At 43.0% G+C, this 15,176-nt stretch overlaps 2 protein-coding genes across 7 annotated transcripts in view; one reads left to right on the top strand and one right to left on the bottom strand.

The window, feature by feature from the left end:
• The window catches only part of CMSS1 (cms1 ribosomal small subunit homolog), a gene marked incomplete at its 5' end in the record, with an annotated part of 239,809 nt that overhangs the window by 19,197 nt on the left and 205,436 nt on the right, over positions 1-15,176 (bottom strand). For 4 of the 5 annotated variants that reach the window (XM_080376004.1, XM_080376003.1, XM_080376002.1 and 1 more), the window contains one exon: positions 1,745-1,845. In XM_080376004.1, coding sequence (XP_080232130.1) covers positions 1,745-1,845 — 101 coding nt within the window. Of the gene's footprint in view, positions 1-1,744; positions 1,846-14,661; positions 14,789-15,176 lie in introns of those variants that run through there. The other variant, XM_080376006.1, reaches the window with a different exon arrangement.
• The window catches only part of LOC308059094 (filamin A-interacting protein 1-like), a 154,814-nt gene continuing 154,642 nt past the window's right edge, over positions 15,005-15,176 (top strand). For both annotated transcript variants that reach the window (XM_080376016.1, XM_080376015.1), the window contains exon 1: positions 15,005-15,136. The gene's annotated coding sequence lies outside the window, so the exon portion shown is untranslated. The remainder of the gene's footprint in view (positions 15,137-15,176) is intronic.

The following is a 15,176-nucleotide window of genomic DNA, read 5'->3' as shown; positions in this document are numbered from 1 at the left end:
TTAATCATAGACAGAACATAAAATATTTCCTGTATTATATTTCTAACGGTTTTTTTTTTCTTTATGTGTTGCCAAGTTACTGGAAATTCAACTGTAGAGGGAAAACATTCTTGCGTGTGTGTGAAAGCTTATATTCTAGGTCAGCCATATAGTCTGACTTTTGGAGTTTGTGACAAAGTAAACACATCAATGCACCATTCAGACTGGAGACAAATTATTCATTTCACTTTAAGTCCGAGGACAGACTGCAGACTAGAAACATAAATGTTCGGAACTCTATTTGGTTATCTCCTGACTGGCCTTAAGGTGCCAAGCCCACTGCAGAACAGCTTTCAGCCTGTGAATAAGTCAGGGACTAAGATGGGTTATGTTATATGTACCAGAACTACAGAACTATGAGCCTTCTGTAAACACATCTGATTTTGCAAATGTTTTGCTCTAAAAGTCAGGCACGTACCCATGACTTGAAGCTCCCATAAAGCACTGCCTCCTGGAGTTTCATGGCTAAACAATAAATTACTTGATTCCAAAATGCACTGATATCCTTTTATGACAGGAAGAGCTGTGGCAGGTGTTCTGCTACAGCTGAGCAGTCCCAGTCCACCTCGGCAGGATAACATGTGTTGGTCATCCTTTCTGATATTCTCACATAAAGAGCAAAGCCGCTCCTCCAAACCGTCTTAACTTAGTCCTAAATGCTTAAGTGGAGATGATGGTGATAAAAAGTGGCTCTACCTGCATCCTCACAGAGTTGATGTCCTCAGCATCTGACCCCCTGGGAGACCATGTACAAAGAGCATGTACAATTTTCTGTGTTGCTCAGTTCTCTCTTTCCCAAACAAAACACAAAACCAGCTCAGGTATTTGGCTCACTTCACCTTCGGTCTCCTTGGAAAGACACCCAGAAGTGTAGTAATTGCTACTGTGTTGTTTACACTTCTCTGTTACAAAAAAAGAACACTGCTGCAAATGGTTTTCCACTTGAGCAACTGCCTAAGCATCACACAGTGAATTACTATCGACCTAAGGGTCAAAATTAATATCCATAACCTCAAGGAGAGAAAGCTGCCAGTGTAATTTTAGCTCTTTGACAGCCATTTGGTCAATTCTGCTGTACAGTATCAGAAAGACAGAAGAAATCTACCTTCCAACAAGAGACTTCTTAAAATCAGCTGACCTCTACATAACTCTTTTTTGCTCAAGTTGGGGTGATGCTGTCTCTCAAAGACCTTGCTGCCTTTCCCCTGGCATACTCCATGTAATGCTGAACACCACAGACGGTACTGGTTTTAAAGGAAGCTTTTAGTGGTGAAAGGCTATTAAAACATCCATCTATGTAGACCCAAATTCTTCTTCACTTGGACACTGCACTGGGGACGCGCTTGGGTAGATGCTGTACAATATAAAAATATAGCTTTCAAGACCTTATGTGTGCAGGGAAAGGGAAAAGGTTACAGGGGAGGACATTCGGTAGCACCACCCAGGCTTTTATTACTGGATAGTTCCTTCGTAGGAGACAGACCTACCAATCTCAACTCACACAAAACGAGAGTGAAGTTGTTACTGAAATGTACCAGCCCATGATCACTTCCAAATAAGGCAAAATAATGTAATGAAACAATCCTTTTACACGAACATATCAGACAAACAGTGAAGAAAACTGTCCCCTTACTGAATGAAGGGGGACTACGTTTCCCTATGCATTATCATCTCTGTGCTCTACACAACTGCTAAATTTACAAACCTGCTTTCTTTTCTTTGTCACAGTAGGTTTGGAACCTGAATCTTGATGTGGTGCTGTCCTGTTACCACTTGCTTTCTCAAGAGCTTGATCATCTGAAGGATCTAATGAGAAAAAAGAAGTTTTTGTTACTGTGTTTCAAATCCATCTCCTACCCTTGCATTCAAAAATAGGGATAAAATCTTCAGCTGAATGGTTGTCACAATACAATCTCAAGACTGGCAGTAAGTACAGCTGAAACAGATTTTTTTATCATTTTAGAACACTGGTATATGAAATTCATTCTAAGAGAAATCCCTGGCTTCCCCATTCTCCACAGTATTACAGGCAGGCAATATATTTCTTTATCTTTCTGGAATGCTGCACAGTGATTGACAGCTGCAGGATCACAGGTGAAAATACCTAATCTTCCCAAAACCTCCCTTGACTTAAACTAAGCAGTGAACGATGAAAGAAGATGTTTTTGATAAACTACATCTCAAGTCGTATGACATCTCTGCATTTTTTCAGAACAATTAAAACATAATCTTGGATCCGTAGCACTGCATTCACCACGTATAGTTACACACCTATCCCATCAGACCCCAAAATAAGCAATAGCACTGGTACTGTACAGTAATGGCACTACAGTCCATAGGATCACTGTAAAAATACATATTTCTTGCTAAGTTTGCTGACGCTTCTTTCAGAATAAGTCATCTCCCACTAAAACAAGTCTTGTAGATGAAGGAAGAAAAAAATAAAACCAAACACACAGAAACATGCCACCCCAGCTTCCATCTAAAAGTCCCAAATGCCTTACTGACCCCATTACCTAGAAGATGAAAAATTACAAGATTGGTATAATATCCGATTATATAAAAATATATGCAGCCATTTTCTGCAAGTTATCTGTAGTATTGTTATACTATTATTTTATACTATCAACAATTAACTATACTTATTTGTGTAAGCAATTACAATTATATTTTGCAAGTAATTGTGTCTCTTCAGTAATAATTAGACAAAGGCACCATTCCCAAAATTTAACCAGACTGTCTGCAAGACCTAAAAAAGACTTATGTTTTGAAAGAAAACTATTTACAATAAGATGTTTCTACTTGTTCTCCTCTTCATGTCTTCTAACTACAGAGAGACTTGGGGAGGCCCTGGAATTATCCACAGCAACAGTTCCCTCTAATAGTGCTGTATCAGTGCTTAAATTGTATTCAAACGCAGAAGTTTCTGCTGGGGACTGAGTTACTTCCCTGATCATTGCCAGAAACATTATCACCCATCAAACTGAATAATTAGAAGGGAGTAACTCAGTTTCGGCACCTGGAATATTTCCATCCAACAGGTACTCAATCCTTGTTGCAATCTCTGTATTCTGAAGTTGTAAATTCACAGCTTTAAGATTATTTATTTTGAATAAAGAGGAACAGTATGGTTTCTTAAGCATCACCCTGAGTATGGATGACATAGCTACATTCATGCAATAAATAGCTGTGAGCAGAGTAAAATGATGGCCAGAGAAGGTGAGAGGGAGAAAATCTGGCTGGTATTTGGATCAAGCAGGGCTGGTATTTCTTAATTCCATGTTAAAATAGGTACCTATTGAAAAAAGGTAAGTGAAAGGGTACGTGACAGATAACCTCAAAAAAATTAAGTGAAAGATAAGTAAAAGGATATGAAGGGGAAAAGGCAGTCTTTATTAATCCACAGATGCAACATTATATATTATTCATCAGTCAGGTAGTAGCTTTGAAAATCCTAATGCAACAGACCAGGTAACAAAACAGGTACATATTTATGCCTGGAAAGATACCACCTTGTAAATTCCACCCCTTCTTCCACTTTGAAAAGCTTGTGAAAGTCAGCATCCTAAAGATGGGTTGTGACAGCTTTTAAGAGTTCAAAACCATTTGGGAAGTTGAAAGCTAGCAAGTGAAGAAAATCAGTGAATGTTTTAGCAGACTGGATGTCATTTGTCATGAAATCTTACTTGGTAATAGCTCAGATTCTTGGCAAACTGCCAGAGCTTTAGAAACTGAGCAGCAACTGAGAAGGGGATTCGTTTTCTGTCCAGTACAACTAAGAGACTCCTACGTGAAGGGGTTAGAAAAACACATTGAGGAACTTCGTTCAGACCATAAGAAGCACCATGGAAGAAATGATGATGGTTCACTTGCATCTCAAGGCAGGATGAAGACATATTATGAAATCTTAAATGGGAACCCCCCAAGGAAAGGCCCTACTTCCAGCTGTAGTGCAAACACGAGCACCAGGTGGGCACTGCAGCCCGGCCGGCCTGCCTGCTGCCTCCTCCTCCTCGTGGCCATGGCCACCACAGCAGCTGAGCAGGCTGCAGCCACGCCAGCACCAGACCTCACGCAGGGCGAGTGGCTGGTGGCAGCGGAAGCGCAGGGATGTCACCCCTGGCAGCCCCTTACAACAGGCAACTGTAACACCAGGCTGCCCCTAAGCTGTGCCAAGCCAGCCTCAGAAAGGCGGCGGGCCTTTCGAGGGTCTCTGCCGAAAGGGCATGGGCAAGGGAGGTAACAAGCTTGAATCCCAGGCTTACTTGTACACTAGGAAGTACATGGCACTGGTCTCCATGAGTCACCCTCACAAGCTGTCTTCCTTGTCTTCTGAGGGATGAGCCCAGTCTGACTGACTCTTCTTCTGAGCTGCCATACAGTTCATGAACCAGAAGAACGAACCCCCATCCACAGTCTGTCTCTTTTGCTAGAGATCGCTGTTACTGTCTCCACAGTGTTCATCAGATGTTGGCTGAAGGTGAAAAGAGTTTGCTGGGAAAGCTTACCGGCCACCAGAAGTAAAAAGGAGAGAGGATTCCAAGGCCAACTGCCACTGCACTCTCCAAACTAGCCAGCTGTGACAAGGTCTTTTACCATCTCATACCAGCATACTCTTCACGCCAGTCCCTCTGCTGCCTTCTCCCAGTCTCTCCGCATTAAGGGCACACTCTCCCTCTTCTCTCTGCTTCTTCCTCGGCTGCTCTATTCATCGGCTCTCAACCGCTTCACAGAACCAGCCACAGCTGCACTGTATCTACATTGGCCAACCCCCCCCGCCCCTGAAGCCAACCCACAGTTGTATACTATCAATGCTAATTAACCCAGCTGCATTCCTCTACAGCCAACCTTTTTTTTTTTTTTTTAATCATCATCAATGGCAATATGGGTTTACTTTTTTATAAACTTACTATTAATGCACAAAAAAAATAAATATATATATAGTCCTGTACAGCCTAACACATGGCAGCAGGGCAAGGAGGAAGAAAGCAAGTTGAAGGCTTGGGAGACTAACAGATTTCTTCCTTATATCTGTATCAGTCTACTGGGCTCTTCCTTTCTGTCCTCCTGAGGACGGCTGAGTGCCCCTGCCCAGGAACAGCTCCTCCCCAGTCTATTCCTCTCCGAAGCCACTGACCACTTGTGTCCTCTGGCCACTTTGGAATCGCAGATAGGAGACTCCATGAGCAGAAGCTGGAAAATTACATCATCCAGTATACTCCTGAAAGTTTCAAAGGTGTCTCGGTAACTCAGGGTTACCCCCGTGCACTGCCACGGGCTCGTTACTCGCTGTATCACCTTTCCCCTGGCAAGGAGGATCTCCCGTGCTTGAGAGACCATCACTGACTTCTGTCCCTCCTGCCCTGACTCCGGAGGTACTGGAGGAGTGACCAGCTTTTACACACATCATCTCCGCACCCCCAGGGTCCTGGATGCACTACACCCAAGAGGCTGCAGAGCGAGGATATAAACAAAGTACATCAACGAAATCAGAACTAAGTGTCTCTTTGTCCCTCTTGTTCACTGTGCTTGAGCCCCAGACACCCCTTCTCGAGTGTAACTGCGTATGTCTCGCTGAATTGAGTTGCTGAGCCAGCTCTTTCCAATATTTCACACTGGAAATACATCAGAATTGCATAAAATAGATTCAGGGGAAGCTGCCTGTGATCTTTAAGCATTCCTTCTTAAATCTCACTTGGCGTTCTCCAAAGGCAAACAGGAGTCATCTAAGTTTTAAACAACCTCTTCTCTTCCTCATAACTAAAAGACACACTGCTAGCAATAGCAACCTAAATCTGGACAAACGGTTTCCATGATCTGAAATAGCCTGACAAACAATGCACCACCTGCTCACTGCCCATCTGAGTGCTGGACTGCGCTCCACGACACAAGGTCCCCCACTTCCAGCAAGGAACAAGGGAAGAAGGAACCAGTGTCCAGCCCCAGACTCAGCAAACAGCTGTCAAAAGAGTTCAAATTCGAGCATCTTTCCGCAGTACCCAAGTACCTTTATTTCATACCAGAGGAGAACTTCTCATTTGTTCCAGAACCAGGCACTTGTGTCCCAGCCAAGACAGGCATTCGCTCTGAGCCCTGATTGCCTGTGACACCGTGTCAGCTCCTGTGATGACAGCAGCATTTTGCTGTGGGCATCAAAGTACTACAGGCCAGACTCTGCCAACCATGCTCACGTTAAAGAGTGTACCTTCCTCTGCAAGCCGTTACCTTGATGTCAGCAGGGTTATTCACAAAATAAATCATAACTTGATGCAAATAAACGCAGAAGCGCTGAGCTCACAGATCCCAAACACATCTGCATCAGAGCAGCACTGCTTGCCCTGCTTCCAGGTGCCAGCTGCCCAGCAGACTCCCCTCTGACAGAACAGGACAGAGCGCAAATCCTCCCTTAATAACAAGTGGGCACAAATGCAGAACCTAATTGATTACTACAACATTGACTTTCATCTCCTTTGTGGTACAAGCGAGTGGGCAAGCAGGCACTGACAGAACACACTGCTGAAGGGGCGGTGTTGTTCAGTGCAGCCGCCCTCCGTGTCTGCTGTCCTGCAACGTGTGGACCTTACGCAACCACAAGGTCATCAAAGACATCTGAACGATCATGTAATGCTCTCGATATAAAAAAATGAATGTGAATTCCGCAGCTCTTCATGTTTTTTCCTTTGGTGTTGCATCAGTAGCATGGCAGACACCAACAGGCTTCCCAGTCATTAAATATTTGTTTGATTTTATTTTGAACCACACTGAAATGGAGAAAGCCATTTATGCTTTAACATATACATATATGAATTATACAACTTTCTCCTCTATGATACTGATCACTATTTAAAATCATTCGGTGCAATGGTTTGTAACTTCCTTTGAATTTAATATTGATACAGACACATGTCTAAGTACATCACTATCTAAATTAAATATATACACACACGTATAATACATACACATGTCTGCAAGTTTATACACATAAACAAATAAGCATACCGATATTCAGATAATTTAACAGGTTCCCTTTAATCATCACCTTTATTAACCAATATACTCACAAAAAATGCACAATTTGCTCGGTTACTTATACTAGTATTTTTAAAGGCAGACAAGACTGTAATGATATAAGGAAGAAATGACACATGCTTTGATGTGAAAGCAATTTTGTTCGTGCAAAATAGCTAGTACACACAAATTTGTGTTTGCTAGGCTGATTCACCATTACTGAGACTTCTGACCTTCAACATGCCACTTTTCTCTTCTAAAGTGATTAATAAAGGAGTTATAGTGACCACAACATAAATACTTAATACTTACAAGGACTAAGGCTGACTGCAAAAGTGAAAATTCTAGGTAGCATGTCTCCAAATGCCCTGAAATAAAGAAAAGGTTCCAACAGAAATGTAACAGAAAATAATCTTAAAATTCTTTGGAAGTGAACTTGTGTTTCAAGCCAGCCTATGACTGAAATGAAGACAAGGGAGCTCACAGAAATGATGGCAGCTATGGGAAGTTCCTCACAGGAAGAGAGGACGAAGGGAACAGAAGGGTTTTTTTGAGAGAGAAAGGAGGCATGGTTCTTACAACTCTTCATAATATAGGAACAATGAACATTAATCAAAAAGAAAGCTCAGAACAGAAAAATATTGTTTTGTGCACACACCGAGATAACTAAAGGAATTATTTCCACTGCTTTGGTTGGGTTTTTTTGTTTGTTTTTTTTTTTTTTTTATCTGGAAGCCAAGTGAAATTAGACATCTATTTGGTATCCAGAAGACCTCCAGTGACACAGGTTGGTGCAGGAGAAGTTCATTTCTTACCATTAAACTCATCTCTGTGATGGAATTTGGAGGGAACCTGCCTTGCACGTCCATGAGGGAGACTCCCTCAACTTTTATTCCATGTCTCTGGCACTGCCCACAGTCAGAGACACACTCCGGGTCAGAAGAGTCTCTGGGTCTGAACAGAAGTCCCTGCTTTCTCTCTTATGCTCCCATCAGGGCTAAGTATCAGTACTAAACTATAATTACTTACATGAAAACAAAGTTTATACATAATTTATTATTGCCACACCCCCTGCCCTGCTTTTCCCCCTCCTGACTTCCATCCTCCTCCGACTGATCTAAAATGGCCTCGTATCTGAAACCAGACTTCAAATAAAGCCTGTGTTTTCTGATTTTTAACAAAAAGTCCTGTACACCATGGAAACAGATCTTGTATTTGTTATGCTCTCTTTCTAGTTTCAGGTATGTTACAGGAAAGTATGTGCTTGTCATTACCCTACAGGTGGGCGCAGTTTGTTCAGTTTGGGTGTGCTACAATGGACTGACTTCAGGCTGCTTTGCAGGCTGTGCTTTTATTTGTTGGTTGATTAAACAGTACTGATCTGAGTTCATTAATCTGGAGGGAAACTATTTCTCAGGGCTCCCAGCTTTAAATTCAACAGATTAAAAAATATTTGATGCTGGGTAAAATGCCAAATTTGTTAGTCACATTCACAAGTTTTTTCTTAATTGCAATTTTAGATTCCTTTTCTTTGGGAGGAAGAGAGGAGAGGTGGGGCAGGGAAAATAATAAAATTGAAGCCTGAGGCTTCCTTATTATTATCATAATTTTGCCATTAAAAACTGGCCTAAATCTTTAGTGAATCAGATTAAGTAATCTTAATGCCACTGCACTACTCAAATCTTTCTCACTGCATCTCCCCTGCACATCCCATCGGGCACACACAGTTCAAGGTCAATTAATTTTCTGTAAAATGTAACAGCTGCCAGCAAAATTGGCTCCCAGGTCCCTGTTCACCCTTGCTCAGGTGGGAGGCCTCCTCTTGCCACCACAGCTGTGCCGATCACAGTGATGAGGTAAAAGTGATAAGGACAGTGTTTTATCACAGTGCTAGGGTACCACTCCTCCGGGCAGCGCGGAACATGGCACTCAGGTGGTCCTGCCAGGATCCAATGGAGCAGACCACATCTTTGCAATGAGACAGGCCTGGCTGGGGGGCTGATTGATGAAGAGAAAAGGATTAACATTTTAAATATTTTAAAGCACTCCCAGCTACACTGATTCCCTGACCAAAGGGAAAGGTTCTGCGCCGCAGTGGAGAAGCAGGCACAGAAGCCGGTGGTGCACAGCAGCAACAGGCAAGCAGTGGCTCAAACCGCCTCCTGGGCCGATTCCCAGTTACTCAGCTGCGTGTCACCGGCACTGCCAAGCCCGAAAGGAGGATCTCATTCTACCAGGACAATCCTCCTGAAGTTCCATCTCTGTAGGCAATAGACAGCTTTGAATTTTCCCATTAAGCCTAATGACAGCTCAGATGCCCTGGAGCCCATAGTGTAAAGCCAACTGGCCAAGCAATAGCTATGAAGCTCTTCTGGGGACCTCCAGACCAGCCACATGGGATGGCTAAGAATGACATTTTATTATTAAAAAAATTCTTCAGACCAGTTGGTGGCTACTGACCATGACAATACTACAGAAACTGCCAGTACGTGAGATGAAATGTTAAGTTACAAAAGTAATCTATCCTTGGGGAAGATCACCACTTAACTATTGCATCAAAAATAGCTACAACAGTGTCAGTACTCTCTTTATTTCTCACACTGCTCTGACCAAAATTCCAAAGGGTTCACTAGCACCCCCAGAAAAATAAACAGTTCTCCCCATCGCACGCATGCACCATCTGCAGTGGCACCACTGAGAAATCCAGATGACAGATTACAGAAAAAAAATCCAATCATCCCTTTACCTCCTTGAATAAGGATTAGCTAAATCATTTAAAACAGTACAATGAAACAAGATTTAGTCTTAGAAATCAGTAAGAGAACACATGGACTGACAAGAAATGAAAAACGAATATTTAATTGCATCAAAGGACATAATATTACAGCTCATTGGAAATCTTTGATGTAAGCAAGAATGACAACATGGCTAAGCAGTGTGCCGCTTCAAAAATAAAGGATGATTTTTTATTTTTTTTTTCATTTCAGCTTTTGCAGCTCCAATTTTAAAATACTGATGAAGTTTTCATACTTTTCCCACTGGGGTCATGAAGCAATAGAAATGCCTTCACTCCTAAGGCCTTACAATACTTGCTATTTTGAGCATTTGTAGCTAAAAAGGCAAAACTGTGAACGAACCAGTACCTGTTACTGTTGCCAGGGAGTAAGAAGCTGCACGGAAAGTGTTGCTGCAGGCGACCACCAGCGTGTCACTGTTTCTTTGTGGCCTTTCCCCATCAGGCTGCTGCACCAGAGAGCACAGCTGCCTCCTGGCTGGGCATCTCCACCATAATTACAGGTAGTGGCAGCTCCACCACCCCAGCCCAGCCGTGGCCCCCCAGGGCCTGGCACTGCCCTCCCTTCCCATCTCCATGGACTGAGGAGCCCTTTCCCCAGACAGGTCTGTTCCAGCACAACAGTAAGTTTTTGCATTTGCGAGGATGCCCTGAACTGCAGACTTTAGCTTCCAAGGTACCTTAAAAAAGGTATTGTAAAGCCTATTTGTGAGGCACACCTGAAGGGCATGCTACATGCAACTGAGCAGAAAAAGACACAAGTTCTATTAAAGAATCAAAAGCCCTTTATTTTGTCCCATTAAGTAACATTCAGACAGCATAAGCTCCTTCCCACTCCGTCCTGCCTAAGCGTGTGTCAAGCCGGAGCTGCCTGCAATCACTCTGCAGGAATTCCCTGTAAGAGTTTCCAAGTATTGGCAAGAGCTGGTACTACAGAGATGACAGACACTGGGCAGTGCAGAAGGCACATCTACCACAAATATTTTTTTGCCCAATAAATCTGGTGACAGGATATTCAGTTTAGGTTCCTCTTTCTTACACTGAATGACAATTTAAATTAAAACCTTACCCATTCAAGCACAAAAGAACAAGTCTTAATGGAATAACATCAAATTAATTTTCACTATACTCTAATATGATAAAAAATTTTCATCACACAGACATAACTGCCACGCAAAGGATCTTCCACAGAACATTTTTAACAACCACTTCTCCTTTCTCCCTTATTTTTAATACTTTCTCTTTAATATTCAAAACGGGCACTTCCAAACTCGTTTTTGACACGACTTGCTGACTAGGAGTGAATCGAAAGACAAAATAAAGGCCATATTGGAGAATGAGACCAGAGGAAATTCTCTGTTGTACACATGTAAGCCCAGAAGAATAAACTTTACATGGCCAAGGTTTGGGCCAGCTTGTAGTATAGTTATGAGCCAGCCCTATTCATAATCCAACTTTTTCATTTTTATATATTGCCTTATAAGACAGAAACACGTTAGAAAAATCACAGAAAGTGACTGATCCAACGTAAAAGCAGTGGGTCACTCTCCTAAAAAATTAACTTTTTCTCCTGCAAGACAAGGGTTGAATTTGACATCCTGACACTGCCTCGCACAAGGAATGAACAGCATCACTACGGTAAAGAGGGGAGAACTCAATATTCAGTCACTGTAGTCTTCAAGCCCATGGCAAGCAAAGGGCAAACACAAAGATTTGACAAGTTAGGAATATGACAGGCCCTTTCATTGTTTGCCATCCAACTTAATTTCTTCCTTATGGGCCTGCCAGAGAAGAGCAACCAGAGCCTGAAGATACAATAATACATCAGTTTGCACTCCTGCCCTTCACCAATGACACGGTGAGTGAAGGCTCAGATGACACCCACAGGTCGCTGCAATCTCCTCACTCCTTTTTTTCTCTCAAAAACATCTTTCATGCTGAAACTTCCGATGATCTCCTTAAAATCTCCAAACCCAGTTTAAAAGCATTTTTCTAGAGAGATGGGGAAGTGGGAGACTGTTTTGTTTGTTTGTAGCATGGGTTTTGCCTGCTTGAAGATTTACTGGAAGAATGTTATAAAATTAAATGCTTAACCTTGTAAAAAGGGCTTATCTTCTTGATAGATGCCTGGCATTACATATGCTACAGTCACTTTAGGAACCACTCAAAAGGACACCAGGAACGCTGTGCAGCACTTCATGCTAGTAAGAGAACGAACGCTCTCTCCGACTCTGACAAGCAGAGGAATGGGCCAAGCCAGTTCACAGTATTGACCATGTTGGAAACTGGCCGAGACATTATGGTTCACATATCTCACCTTGTGAAATGCACCACGGGGTATTTAAACAGCTACAAGTGCCTAGGAATTTGGGGTTAATCAAAAGAAAAAATCAGTTCACAAATTCTAGTTACAGAAGTATGACTGTAAGAGGGGGAATCCCACGAGGCTGGCTTGAAATAAGCATCAATCCCAACAGAGGCATCTGCGCGAGGAAAGAGCCTGGGCTCTGGAAGCCAGACCCAGACAATTCCAGAGGAAAAGCTACCAAAGGCGACTGGGTAGTCAAAGAGAAAAAACATCTGCAAAGCAATGGAAAGACCGCCTAGCATTACAAAGAAAACACAAGTTGTGAGCCCAGGAAAAGCTGGGCACGAACCAGGGCCTGACTCCCTGCGACACTGCCCTCGCGGACGGACAGGAGACTCATGAAAAAGCCACCCTGAAGGAAACTTCGGTGTATACAGTTGTCAAGCAAAACACTGTTCCATCCATCTTGGCAAACCCATACAATCCCCCTGACGCCTTTTCCCCTCCTTTCAGGAAGTTCGCATTGCTGGGGCTGTTCAGGCAACATTTACAGCTCTGTACACACAAACAGCCCTGCTCAGTAAAAACCTCCCCAAAGCTTAACACTCCCTCCCCAAAGCCCCTCAGCGTGTTATCTGTGTAAGCAAGAAATCACTCCTTCTCCACAACGTTCATATAGAAGCAGTGCACGTCACAGTTCCTGGCAAGGTGTGACTATTCCCATGCTTCAGGACCCACCCAGCACCGTGAGTCCTTCTTTTTCTAAGAACTACTGATCCATCGTGTGTGGAAGCTGCTCCAGCTCTGTGCTGCTGAGGGTGAAAAGCACTAACTCCTGCTGGGGAGGAGTACACCTTCCCTCCCTCACACCACCTCCTTCATGCTCTGAATGAAGGTATCTGTGACAATTCCAATCCCCAGCGCTGGAGAGAGGGGCAGAAGTGGCAGTGGCACCGTGGGGCTGGATCGCATCAGGGTACCACCCTGGAGCACAGACAGCACAATGCTGTCCCTGTTCAGCAATGTTGGTATCCTTTACATTTAGAATTTTACTACTGACACAGTGCTAGTAAGTCACTCAACATATGCCTGTCTGGAGGCAGACTCATTCCTCTCTTCAAACACCAGCATCCTTCACTTGTTATAATATTCATTCCTAACAAGCATTTATCCTTGTTAATGGGGAAGAAATAGGTAAATTGGGAGGAAAGAGGAACCTGGATAAATATATAAAACTGCTTAATGGGTAGGCTCTAGTCTACGTCTGACTATGAGCAAGTTTTGCCCAGGAATGTAGTATGGTCTCAGATGTGATATCCCCCTTAATACTGTAGGAGATTCATCTTCTCTGCTGTTCTCCCACTATCTTGGGAAGCAGCTATGGCTCACACGTGTAGTTCTTGGTGTGAAGGTTAACACACAGAGTCTGGCTGACTCTGTGGATTTTGAGCTGATAGATCGTGATAAAATTACACAGTGGAACTTGCCAAAAATAGTAGGCTTCAACTAAAAAAAAACCCGTAGCACACTGCAAAGAACTTAACCCAAATTATTGTTCATAGATACACATCACTACCTTACACTGACACCATTCACACCCTTTTGGCTCATAAGTATTTTGCAGACACACACATCTACAGCGTAAGGTTATCATGGTCCTGGTGTTTCCTCAGGCTTTCTCTGAACTTTGAAAACTGCAGGCATGCATACAATGTAGCATACACTTAGATATACGTCACCAACAACAAATATATCCCACCCAAGAGCAATACTGCAAGCAACCTCCTATCCCAACCCTCCTACATGTCTTAACACAGAACGCGAGAGAAGACATTTTGAGTTGCTCAGATTCCTGCAGCTTTTTTTATATTCAGAAGCCTTCCTATGACATAGGAGTACCGGGTCCCTGACTGACAGAGTATCAGGTTGACTCCTATCAAGTTAAACTCTCCTTCAGGTTAAGAACAAAATACCCTGACATGTTGCCACACAGAGTTAAGAGCGGCAAATTCCCTGGATTATGAAACATCTGTTGAAAAGCAATTCCCTATCTAAGGCACAAAGGTTATGTTTCCATGCCTCTTATTCTCTTGCTTCCTCCTCTGCATATGCTACATATTTCTCTGCAGTTTGGTCTCTGATATTGCAGGTTCTACTGCCCTTTCAAGCTGTCTTTCAAATTTATATGGTGCCAGAGTATACGTTGGTGGATGTAACTCACTTTTCCAAAAAGTCTTATTGTAAGAGCAAGTGAAAGGAAGGATAATTTCTTCTAGACAGAAGCTTTTAGGGAAATACTACACACTCTGCTGCGTTAAGGTTTTTGACAGGAGGAAAGGCGACAGGCTTTCCATCTGTGTCAGTGCTCTCTATTTAAGACTAGCAATTACAACACAGTCTCTCATCTGGACAGGTCTTTCGTGAACTGGCATGCAGCTCATTTGTCTAAATGATCAAACAAAGCACATTATGACTTGATCAGTTGCAACGGCCATAAAAACAGAGCACGTACCTACGTTCATTTGCTGCAGGCAGAGGGTTGATTGCTTTTCTGTCCTTTTACTCTGCAGTCCTGTTCCCTTAGATCCTCTCTTTGTAGAGAGTGACATGTTGGGAGGGCAGTTTTCTGACAAGGTCATCTGCCTTCAGAGTATGAAGAGAACTGCATGGAAAGTGGGTTGGGCTATATTTAGAGTTTGGTCCAACTCCGTGCCAAGGTCCCCCCATTGCCTCTCTCTTGCAGCACCGTCTCAGGTCTATTCTTGCAGATTCTCAGCCCACAGAATACGCGAGGAGAGGAAAGTCCCTCTGAGCTACTGCTGGATCGAGGTTTTTGCAATTTGCTGAAAACAAGTGGATCAGATGAGGGCTCCTTAAATCCCTCACTCTTCTAGTATTTATTTTTCTTTATTCAAGTGGATTTTTCCTTTTCAAGCGAATAAGGAGAGGAAACTGCCTGGGATACAGCAAGAGTCTCCTGAGCTAAGGTAAGCTTGCTTCATTTTTGCATTGTCACCATAATTAGAG

The sequence above is a fragment of the Falco punctatus genome (assembly GCF_963210335.1).
Source record: "Falco punctatus genome assembly, chromosome: 2".
Classification (NCBI taxonomy): domain Eukaryota; kingdom Metazoa; phylum Chordata; class Aves; order Falconiformes; family Falconidae; genus Falco; species Falco punctatus.
This window is presented reverse-complemented; position numbering and strand designations above follow the sequence as displayed.